This window comes from Trichogramma pretiosum, unplaced genomic scaffold (assembly GCF_000599845.2).
Source record: "Trichogramma pretiosum strain Unisexual culture from Peru unplaced genomic scaffold, Tpre_2.0 scaffold16, whole genome shotgun sequence".
Lineage (NCBI taxonomy): Eukaryota > Metazoa > Arthropoda > Insecta > Hymenoptera > Trichogrammatidae > Trichogramma > Trichogramma pretiosum.
In genome coordinates, this window is record NW_019641647.1 from 2,443,148 (window position 1) to 2,454,887 (window position 11,740).

Here is an 11,740-nt window from a genome sequence, read left to right on the forward strand (position 1 = left end):
GGTTATCTATATATATAAAGCGAAGTTGGTGTCTGTTTGTCCTTTATGATCTCAAAAACTATTTGTCCAATCGGCTTGAAATTTCTACCACGTATTTATTATACCACTGCGCAGGTTTCTATCATATTCAAACCATTATTTGCTTATTTATTTTTGAGTTCAGAATTTTTTTCGTATTTTACCACTTTGCGCGCTCGCTCGCCCCTTGCCCGATTAATGGTTATAAAAAAGACCGAAAGCAGTTGTTTTTTTTACACGCGGTGAATCGGAATACATTGTATTTGATGTGTACATGTGTTATTACGCTATTCAAGTTTTACAAGTGTGTGGACTCAACTTTTACATTTCCTACTAAGCATTTGACGTGGCCTGTTTAAGATCTTTTAGGCAGTCGAATTTGTTGAAAAAATTGAACGTGGGCGAAGCCACGACGGGGTCGCTAGTTATTATATAAACAGAGCAGTAAAGCATTAATTCGACACCAAAAACGTAGAGATTTACTGAATAATATGAAAGTTACGCTCAAAATAAAAAGTTGTTATACTTTTGCTTTTTCATAGAGTTTGGTATGTACTCAGAATAATGCAATTTACTCTTTGCACCCCACTTTTTATTAGATGGGGTATGAAATAATGAATTGACATCGGTTTTTTGTTGATAACGTACTAGTTTATTACTAAAAGAGCTCAGCTTTCTTTGCTTTTTTCATTTGTAGCATGCAGCTTGCTGTAGAAGGAAGCTACAGATGAAATTGATTTATACATACTTAAAAACTGTTTTTATTTTATGCTACGAGTAGCGTGTAAATTCACCTGACAGTGTCTTGTGATCACGATCAAGCTACTCGCGTAGCGAGAATGATATCGTAAATCGGTTATAAGATCGCTGTTTACAAATCAATTCGATGTAGTGTGACCAGACGAGTACAGCAAAGTGAAGAGAAGGGGGGAAGTAAAAAGAGCAAAGTGAAAGTGTCATGAAAGGGAAAGAAGCGATAAAAAAAGTCTAAATAATGGATAGGGTAGCGGCGTTGAGTAATTATGCGATAGATCGCCGAGCTGTACTCGACTCCGCGAACTGCGCGTACTGCATAATAAGAAATTGGAGTAAAAAAGTACGAGGTCAGGCCAATAAATTTGACGAAAAAAAAGGAGAGAAAAAAAAGAATATAATCATCGTCGCCTCGTCATATACGTGCGCGGACATGAATATATGTATAGCCGGTAGCTGAACGAGAGTCGAGGTAGGCGAAACTGCTGGCGTACGGAGAGCGAAGCAATTTTCGAGAGACTCTTTAGGCGATAAAAGCGAGCAAGGAGAGAAGAGCGTCTGCGAGATATAATGCAGTTAGCTTGTTTCGTTAGCGCTCGTCGCGCCCTGTGTGCAGTAGCTATTCCTACACGGATGCTGCACCGTCTCGCGAGAACGTTGCTTTATTATAGGTATAGTGGATTCTGACTCTCTCTTTCTTTGTCTCCCTCGGCTGGGTGTGAATGAGCGAGGCACCGCAAAACTGTTTGCTGCTACCTAGTTATTAATCGTTATGCACGTCGAATGCTTTCTTCTTCTTTTGCAGACACTCGTACGTACATGAGAAATGCGTTCTTTCGAGCAACGCTACAACGATCGATCGTCGGTACGACACTCAAAAAGTGAGGAAAGTAATAAAAAAAGGCAAAGGGTCGTTGATACTTTTCATATTTGCGACCACTGCGCACGAACATTAACGTCTTATTATATGGTATAGGATCTTCGCGACATGCCTGTTCAATTATACGAGGCTGTGCGTAAAAATGAAGATTACTGTTTATTATAAGGAAACGTCTTTATTATGTGTTGCGCACGCATCTGTACAGTCTGAGCTGCTTCTATGCAACTTGCAGCTCTCGCGCACCTTTACTAGTAACGAATAACACATAAATTTACGCATAGCTTGCACGAGTAAATCACTTTTACGATTGGCACTTTCAAGAAAAATAAATATTCTTAATGTTATATTGTATTATTGCATAACACAAGCTCAAGAGCGATTGTTTCGTTTGATACATTTATGAAAATGCATTGACTGAATTAATAATAAATGAAACTTTAATATCTTGCAGATATACCCCAGCCTCAAGGAAGAAGGTTCGGTTCTCGGAGCAACTCAGAGGGTTTCCAGGTACGTTCAATCATCTTTGATATAAGCTTTAATTTTTTCATTTATAGTTCAAAAAAATGCGTGGCTATTGGAGACAAATTACGGCTCAAGCCTCGAAGTAAAAAAGTGGAAAAGGATTTGGAAGAAGAAAAATTACGAACACACGTGCTATAAGGGGTAGTTGCATGTGAAGTAGATATTATGTGTATACATAATGCAGCTGCGATTGAATGTAACGTCCAGCTACAGGCGTGCTTACGATAAATAGCGCGCGTATACGTCTGTGTGGGTGAATGTATATACGTCTCTGGCCAATGGCCCATTACCGCGTGCGGGGAACCTTTCGCGTGAATACTGCTTATACGTGTTGGAGATTGCCCTCGCTCGCGTTACGTACATGTATACGTATACTTTATCAGGCCGTGATATTGGAAAACATAACAGTCTGCCTGTGATTGTGTGTGCGTGTGAATATTATATATGTATATTGGATGTACGCGTCAGTTACAGGCGTTTTAATTAACGATAACAAGCGTCCACGTGCACATAGAATGAGAGAGCGAGAGAGAGCATGGTAAAACGACAGATTAGCCTGGAGCACTCGTCCAAGTGCATTTCGTATATTATAAGTGTGTTAATGAGCAAACCAAAGCATGACAAAGCTTCGAGCTTTTACGCAGGTGCAAGACAAATATCGTTTAATGTTAATAAGTACTCGTAAAAATGATGCAATGACTCATCGACAAATTGACACGATGCATACATTAGGGTGAAAAATGTTATCGAGCCCAGCTGCAGCAAGGATATATTTAACCAAGCCTGTGCAGTGAAACGTCCGGTGATTGCGCACCGTCGCCGTCCAAGTTGTCGCACGAGATTCCTCGTAGAAAATCGAGAGGTCCGGTTTTTTTTGTACGACCCACATTTATCGGCTTTTTTACGCTCCTCGCTGCGCTCTCGCGGATCGATACTCGAGCAGATACGCGAGCTGCAAGTATGCCTTTACCTATGGCATACGCATTAGTTTCTTTGACTTTGATCGTTTAAACACGAGCTCATTGTGGGCACATGCAGGAATCCGTTGGAAAGTTGATTGGCATTTGGTTGTTTTTTTGTTGCCGATGTTACTGCGGTAGCACATGGCTCGCCGCAAATGGTTGCAAGAAATTTGATCTAGTTATCTAGTTGCTAGCAATGCAACTAGAGAAACGTAGAAAAAGTATGGGCGCGCGAGTAAAACTCGTTCGCCATAATCGATTCTCTCGCGACGATGTATGTGGGTAAAACGTTGTTTATCGGGTTGTTCGTTCATTTTCCTCCGTGCACGAAGCTCGTAGCGCATTTTCACGCGCGCCTCGCGACCCAAAATTCAACGCATCGTTGTTATATTATTTCGCGGATGGAGAGAGCGTCATCGCGAGCTCGTAATTCACGCGGCGATATTTATAAATAAAAAAAAAGTTACGTTGTATAAAGTCACGCTTTTAGAGCAGGCTGATGCCATTATGTTGCTGCGTATAACGTACTTGCTGCGATAATCTATATGAACGTCGGTGTGCATGCACTGACGGAGTAGAATAGAGTCAAACCCGAACCAAGCCGCTTGTGCGCACCCGTGGAAATTTATCGAGAACAATGGATCGTTTTTCGACTTTATAGGCAAATTTATGATGTATCCGCACTCTGGAAATCGAGATCACGAATTCAAATTATTCGTTCCATGGACTTGATTAAAAATATATAACGCGCGGGCGCTCTAGACAATACCACGAGGCAACGTTGAAACAATAGCTTTTTTTAGCTCTTCGGGACAGTATACAGCACGTGACTTTCAGCAATGAACACTTTATAAGATGGATTTTTTCTAGGCTGAGCATATCGATACAAAATACAAATATCATCGCACATAAGAAAAAGAATTACTAATGATAGATTATTTCGACGATGAAATTGATCCATTATATTCATTGAGACGCGTTCGTCAGAAAACGAGCCGCTAAAAAACAACGTAGATAGCGAGAATAAAGAAAATCAGAGCCGTTAGCTGCTCATCGATCCTCGAATTACCGATGGATAAGCAACCGAGAGTGCTTTTAAGTGTGCAGTAAAACAATCATTGTTGGCTAAAGCTGCAATAATCACACGTCTACAGTTGTAGCATAATTATATAGGCAGCGACTAATTAAACTCCTTAGCACGCTCAGTGTATAACGAAGGACACGTACATTTTGGTTCAAGCTTGGACTATTCACTTGTCGCTTTAGCGAAAGAAAATAGGTATAATAAGTGGCCGATTCTCTGTGAAATTGAAACTGAGGGTTTCAAAAAAATTTTTTTCTGCTCGCAAGAAAAACTTATTGTTTTTTAGCGATGAAATTTTGGATCTATCTCGATTAGATTTTGCCTTTTGTGTTTTCTTCTATAGTAGCAAATTCCCAAAATGATCAATCCGATTCTTTTGTAGTATTTTTTTCTCGAAAATCTTGGAAAATTTCTAGTGAAAAAGCTGTTGCACTTTTTTTCCGAAACAGTTCCGGAAAATTCTAATGAATTGAAAAACTCGTATGGTCTAAACAAGTTGATCAGAGCAGAAATTGTTTTTATAATAATATATAAATAAAAATAATAGATATAATACATACAGCTCGAACAAGTTGTCTTGACTCTATATAATATTGTCTAAATAAAAGCGTTTACTTACGAGCGTGTCGGACGTCGACTATTAATTACCCCCTCTAATACCTCTAATACAAGGGGTAGGACGAAGCTGCCGCGTGCACCCACATACGTACATTCCTTAATTCTTTAGTGGGACAAAATCAAGATTTTGGGAAAGCATGTTTTATATACTTGGCTTCTTTTTTTTTGAAACATTGTTTTTTCATCTTATTTTTCCTGATTTTTTCAAGGAATAAAGTATGTTTCTAACATACTCGAGCAGTGAGTTTGAAAGTTGAGATGTTAAGTTTTAATTTAAGACCAAAAACGTAAAGACTCATTGATTACTTTAAAAGTTACATCGTGTAAAAAAATGTTTTTATCAATATTATTCGAAATTTTTTTTTCACAGGGTTTATTCGTGAAAAATTTCTTTATTAGCATTTATAATTACACGTGCTCCGAGGCTTTCTAGTTTTTCGTTGATCCCGAAGTAAGCAATCTACTATTTATGAGGAAGATCTTTGCCAATGAATTGGCCGCTGCGGTTTTATTTCGTCTTACTGAAGAATAAATGTTACCTTTTTTTTTATTTTCACTTTCCATCCGTTTGTTTCAGCTCGGAGATGGATTATTCAAGCTCGCCGCCACATTCCTCTTTCCTTCTGAGAGGTCACAGCATCGACTCGGTCGACAGGCCCTTCCATCCGAGCGAGTGGGTGGACGTGAATCTCGAGGTTCCGTGCGAGCCCAGATCCAGCGTCATTCTGAAGGTGCACAGCGCCAAGCAGCAGCGTAGCGCCTGCTACGACTTTAACAAGTCCAATGGTCAGTACAGCGCACACATTGTAGCATTTTTTTGACTTTCTATTTTGCTGCTACTCGCGTTTGGCACGCGCAAACAATATGAGAACGCGTTCGTATGTGCGATGTATGCATTCGCGTAGCCATTGGATCAGGAGGTACATCACGTGGAAAGCTACGTCCGGAGCTTCGTGTTCCGAGTCCATTTATCAAACAGAATCATCCTAATCTCTCTCTCTCGCCCTATAAGCTGTCCAATCTGTCAAGCCGCACGACTCAATGGATGTTTATATGTACGGCCTTTGCACGCACTTGTACGCATGTATAAGCGCTGTATAAACCAGCAAAAATAATGATGCGCGTCAAATGTAACGGAAATAATGTTCTCGAGCGCACAGGCTCGTGCGTGTATACATCACTTGCCTGCATTGAATTGATGCATCGTCTTATTGACGGATCTCATTGAATTATTTACAGGGTTGAACGGCAGCAGTAATGGAACGTATACGAGCATTATATCGGACGGCGCGCCGGTTCCACCGCCTCGTAGAAGACGTCACAGGGATCGTCGTCCGTTGCCACCGAAACCGGACGAGGAGCCCGAGCCACTTTATAGTCAGCTGACCGACAGGAGCAGATCGAGCGGCGATGGTACAAGCGGCCTGCAGAACTCTACATTGGCTAACGAATCCGACGAAGAGTTCGTAGCGGTGAGTGAGCGCGCCATCGCAAATCCCTATAGCAACTTGAAATAATAATCAGTTGAATTTAATTAATTTGTAAAATAAATGTTGTAGCTGGAGAGGGAGCTGAATGAAAATGCCACAGCGTCGGAAGCGTCGATTTTGGAAAAGATGTTGCGCAACGAGCAGCGTTCAAAATCAACTAGTCGTAGCTTTACAGCAACTAGCTTACCCAACGTGACTGATTTATCACTCGAGCAGTATGAGCAGCAGCAACAGCAAGAGCAACCACATAAGCAGCAGCAGCAGCAGGAGAACGACGAGGAGGCGGTGGCGGCCAAACGACCTCCGAGACACGTCAAAACGAGCTCGTTGCCGCGCGACGTGTCTCTCGGTCCGCAAAAGGTACTAGCATTGATCGATTTATTATTTAGCTGATTACGGGTATAGATCGATGAAGCTCGCGTGTTGGTCGCACGTCGTATTTCTTTGCCTCTCTCTCTTGAGAGCTCAGCTATATATACACGAGTCTTCTGTTTTATTTGACCCGATAGCGCTTGAAGGAAAAATATTGTACAAGTTCACCTAAGATAAAGCAAAAGCCAATATTGCCGAGTCGAGAATCGAGATATAGACGAGGCGTTATGTCCATAGCTATATATGCTCTATGAGCTCTTGAGCGTACCAGCTCGAGAGCAGTAATACTTGGAGAAAAGGCTTCGATAAAAAGTTTCACGTGCCACGCGAATATATGTATTATATTCTCAATAGCCGCCTATAGTGGTTTCGGATCAATGAAAAAGTTTTATACCTGCGAAATTTAAATCTGCTTTTCATTCCTTATATTCCCATCTGGTGTGTCTGTATATGTTCGCGTATAGGCCCCCGAGAGGCTATTCTTCGCTCGAACGACACCGGGCTTAGTCGCTGCTCCGACTGTTCCGCCAGCCGAGCGAGAGGACGAGGAAAACGGAGATAGAAAAAAGAGCAAGACGTCTGATCTCGAGCAATCCAGCGTGGATAAAGCAGATTTGAGCATCGATTCGGCCAACGTCGATTCTTTTTTGGAATTTTACAACGAGCCAGAAACCTCAACACCTGTCGACTCGCCGAGAAAACGTGGGCCGACTGATACTCACGACTTATCGATGGTCCAAGATGTGCCCGTCAAATCTGAGCGCAGTCTCGACGCCGATTTTGGCAGCGAGGAAAATAGGTTTACTGTCGCATTTCATATTACTGAAGCCAGCACGAAGACGGCTTGATTTGCAGGTTTTAATTGTTTACCCGCGTTTTTGCAGATCACAAAAGTCGTTGCTTACCGAAAAGTTACCTCTAGAGGTCGAACGACCGTCCCAAGATGCAGGTTACGCATCGAAGAGCGAAAGCCGCGTGCTCGTCGACACCTCGGACGAGCCTACGAAGCACACTGATATACCTCAAGGTAAGCCTCATCTTAATATTATGTATACAAATGTCAAATGTTTATTAATTGGATAAACAATTATGCCTCGTAATCAACAGATATAGTCGGTGTAGAGACACCACATAAAATAGAATCATCGCTTCTGAGCGAATGTCCTTCGGGGATTCAACGAACTATATCCGAAGAATCGTTACCTCAAGCAATGCTCAAAGTCGACGGGGACGAAATCGAGCAATTGGAAATTCCGGAACAAGTCAGAAGCAAGAGCGAAGTTTCATTAAGCGCTGCCGAGGAAAAGTGCCAGAACAATGTCGAACACTCAATAACCGAAAAGCAAAATTTCGAAGACTTTTTTTCAAAGCTGCCTGATAAGAATCAGAGAGAAATTTACGAAAATAAGGTCGAGCGTGTGGACGATTTGCATGCAACGATTGAAGCCAAGTACGATGAAAAAAACAGCCAAGAAATCCTAAAGAAATTTGTAAGTTTTGACTTCGATCGCAACATAAAATTTACAAGCAAGCCACCATCAAAAAGTCTCATGTCAATATTGACACTTTTTGCGCGATCACTATAAGGCTAAAGTGTCGTTAAGCTTTTCACTTTGATTCCACATTAATAATTCATATTTTGTGAGTGTAAAGTGCGGTCAAATTATAGCAGCTCGAAGACAACTACCAAAAGTCGAGAGTTTGCAGCCTCTTTAACGTGGTGCTTCTTCCTGCGACTGCAAGACTGGCGCGATTTTGAAAAGTGAAAACTTCCTTGACTTTCATAATAGTCTCTCTCTCTCTCTCATACACACTTTTGCTCAGAAGCAGTGGCTTCAGAACTAGCACAAAGAAGCCAGAATAATTAAATTACCATCCGAATCCATAAAATCGTTTTTTCTCCTCGCCACTCGCTGATTCTCATTAAAGACTACTGTGACATTTTCTTTCTATCTCACTCTATTCTCGAGTTTCCTACGTGCCTGTGTATTCAACAAGTCTTTCTCTCTTTTTTGAATTCCATCGTGGCGTTTGTTCAGGCGGAAGCTTCGTCAGCGAATGGAAAGACCGAAGGAAAGGACGACGACGAAAGGGAGGATGAGATGGACGATGACAAGTGTCTGGATCAACTGGAAGCTGCTCTCGACCAGCAGGAAAAGAAACATAGGGCGAGAATTGATGCCCAAAATTCTATGACCGAGCAGCAACTTTGGAACAAGCCCCTACATGAGCTTTACGCCAACGATATCGTCAATACAGTCGAGTCTATAATCAGTAAGTGATTTTACGTTTCGAGCAAAAAGTATTATATAGTTTTTCTAATTTTTCGACTATCGACTAGCGTAGTTAAATATATTTGTGGTGGAAATTTTTTTATCCTAAATAATATTTCACTTTATTTTTCATGATGTAAGATGTCCCAAGAACAAAATCTTTAATTAAGAAAATAAGAAACATTTTGTATTTATATACTACCGATATTACCAATAGTGCATTCGCAATAATGATTTTTTTTTTCGTCCTTCTGCTCGAAATCGAAGAGAACAACAAGGCATCGATAATAGCAGACGAGGCGCCGGAGAAGCCAAGCCGTCTTCAACGCATAAGTTTGATAGAGGAGCCATCAGCTCTGATCGTGCCAACTCCACCGCGAAGACGTCACCGTACGAAGTCGTCCAATCTAAACTCCAGCAACAACGACAACTCCGACGCGTCGCAGAATGAACAACTACTCTGCATCACGTTCACTAATAATGAGGATCGATTAATTTAAACATTTAAAAACTGAACTGTTTTATTCCTGCTGACAATTTTCTTACGTTTCAATTTTTACTCTTCCCGACATGTTATCCAACATATCGAGAGATCATTAATTGCAGTTTTGTAAATATATGCAAGTAAGCCGCGTAAAACGCGTGAAAGTGCCTCATTCGTTGTATTATTCGTATAAAAAAATTAATTTTATGTTCTAGCGCGTTGTGATAATAACCTTTTAATCGTAACTACCTTTCAATAAAGGTTGTACAGATTTTATTGTTCATGTAATGTAGGGCAGTGGTTTTTTTAGCAGTGGTGATTGTCAAACGATCATGGTTACACGCGAATAAAGTCCCTATATAAATTTATGTATTCTTTTGTGCTTATGTTTGATGTAATCGATATAAATTAAAAGTATTTACTGTTAATACAAAATCAAAACGATAAACTCATTAATATTTATTCAAAATTTGCTGCAACGCTAATAATGCGTGAGCTTTTTATTGTAAATAGACTCGAAAAAATCTGTAATCTTTGTTATTATTGTAAAATAGTTGCTAATAAGTATTAATGTATCGCAATGTTTCCCTAAGCCCGTGTAAGTCAATCTTTTACTGATGTAGAAAATTGCATTTGGACTTACAATGTCACGCATACAACGCTTGAATATCTCTTCAAAGTTTGTGTACTTAAGTAAATAAAATATGTATACATTTATTTCGTGAAAATAATGATAATTATCACCTGTTTCTTATTTCATTGGCAAACTTTTTGTACGTCATTTCAAAAATGTTTTTTAATTTCAGTTTTAAATTTATTCGAGTTTTGAGAGCAATTAATTTGCCTCAATTTCTACTGCATCTAATGTTCTGTATAAATTAGGTGGAGAGTTTTTTTTAACAAAATTGCACCATAAATTCAAATTTATTAAATTAAAAGAAAGACTCGGCAAGAAAATAAAACTGTGCCCGCCTACCTTAGCAAACTGGACAAGAAGCTGAAGTAGTAACGACGATAAAAAAAGAAAACTCGACCGCACATAAACTCACCTCTAAATTCGCTCATTGAATATAAAGAAGATTCGCCTCTCCCTTAGCAGCTTGGCAGCAAATGAGCCCGAGTTTAAGAATCAAAGTTGCATAAGCGAAGAAATTAGTCCAGGAGAAGAAACTTTTTTTCTGCTTCTACGTTTTTCTCTCTGTCTCTGTTTCTGTCTCCTTCTTTTTCTTTGAAAGAAGATGAGAGAAAAGTTTTGTAGTAGCTTGGGGAAGTATAAAAGGACCGGTAGGAGCCTACCTTCGGAGTTCTTTGCGTTGCAACGCTTTTGAGTTTGAGGATGTATGTATATATGCCAGAAAGAAAGAAGAAGAGAGAAACAAAAAGAAGAGCTGCAGGAAAAGTTCACGCTCACTTGCGAGTACGCGTATATTTGCAAGCTTTGAAAAAATTCCAAAGTAAATGTCATTCGGATATCTGTATGTATGTATCTATTGGAGTCTGACTGGTCTATATACATGTGCGAAGGTGGATATACACACCTGTGAGCGTAAACGTCCGGAGATGAGTTTTTTTCACGCCTGATGTCTTGACAAAGTTGAGATGGCCCAGTAAGCAAGAAACTTGATTCGCTCTTCGGATGGGAGTTTGATTTTGCATAGTTTTGGAAAACCCATAGTTGAATCAAGGTGAGCGATGAAAAAAAAGCTAATGCAGTAAGGCGAATGGCCCATGACTTTTTAACATGTGTACGCACACTTCCGAGCGTAGGACTCATCGATCTTCCTTTGCAGATTTAGACGATTATACTTGGAAAGCTTGCGGGTAAAACGAGCTTTTGTGTCGTCTGCATCAATTAGAAATAAATAACTGCATGCGTGCAATTGTAAAGCGGCCTATCCCTTAATCTTTGCGTACGCGAGATATACGTAATACAATTCGTAGGCGCAAAACTACTCGAGTGCGAGCTTCTATAGTTGAGAATACGTGGGCGTTTGTAGGTGCGTTGGATAGGTATGGTAATGACTTGGCACCAGCAAATGCCGAGATAAGCGAGTCTAAGGGCTATCCCGCGTCTAATCTTCTAAAACCTCGCTAGCGAGGTAATAGAGCGTCTTGGGCGCGAGGGGCACCACTACATACGAGCACCAAGCAACGCATTAAACGGTTACGATGATCTAGGCGTATTCGTCTCGGCTATGTAACGCCTGGCTCTACACGCCATCGCAGCTGGTGGCTCGAGCTTTTATCGATCGTAACAACGTCTCATCTCAAATCTAATACC

The 11,740-nt window shown here is 40.5% G+C and overlaps 1 protein-coding gene across 3 annotated transcripts in view; it reads left to right on the forward strand.

The window, feature by feature from the left end:
* LOC106658768 (probable serine/threonine-protein kinase kinX) overlaps positions 1-10,196 on the forward strand; it is a 23,323-nt gene extending 13,127 nt beyond the window's left edge. For all 3 annotated transcript variants that reach the window (XM_014380888.2, XM_014380880.2, XM_014380897.2), the window contains exons 3-11: positions 2,103-2,161; positions 5,418-5,626; positions 6,080-6,312; positions 6,400-6,690; positions 7,167-7,501; positions 7,587-7,729; positions 7,810-8,192; positions 8,742-8,976; positions 9,243-10,196. In XM_014380888.2, the coding sequence (XP_014236374.1) occupies positions 2,103-2,161; positions 5,418-5,626; positions 6,080-6,312; positions 6,400-6,690; positions 7,167-7,501; positions 7,587-7,729; positions 7,810-8,192; positions 8,742-8,976; positions 9,243-9,475 (2,121 nt within the window). In that variant the 3' untranslated portion in view covers positions 9,476-10,196. The remainder of the gene's footprint in view (positions 1-2,102; positions 2,162-5,417; positions 5,627-6,079; positions 6,313-6,399; positions 6,691-7,166; positions 7,502-7,586; positions 7,730-7,809; positions 8,193-8,741; positions 8,977-9,242) is intronic.
* The last annotated feature ends 1,544 nt before the right edge of the window (positions 10,197-11,740 follow it).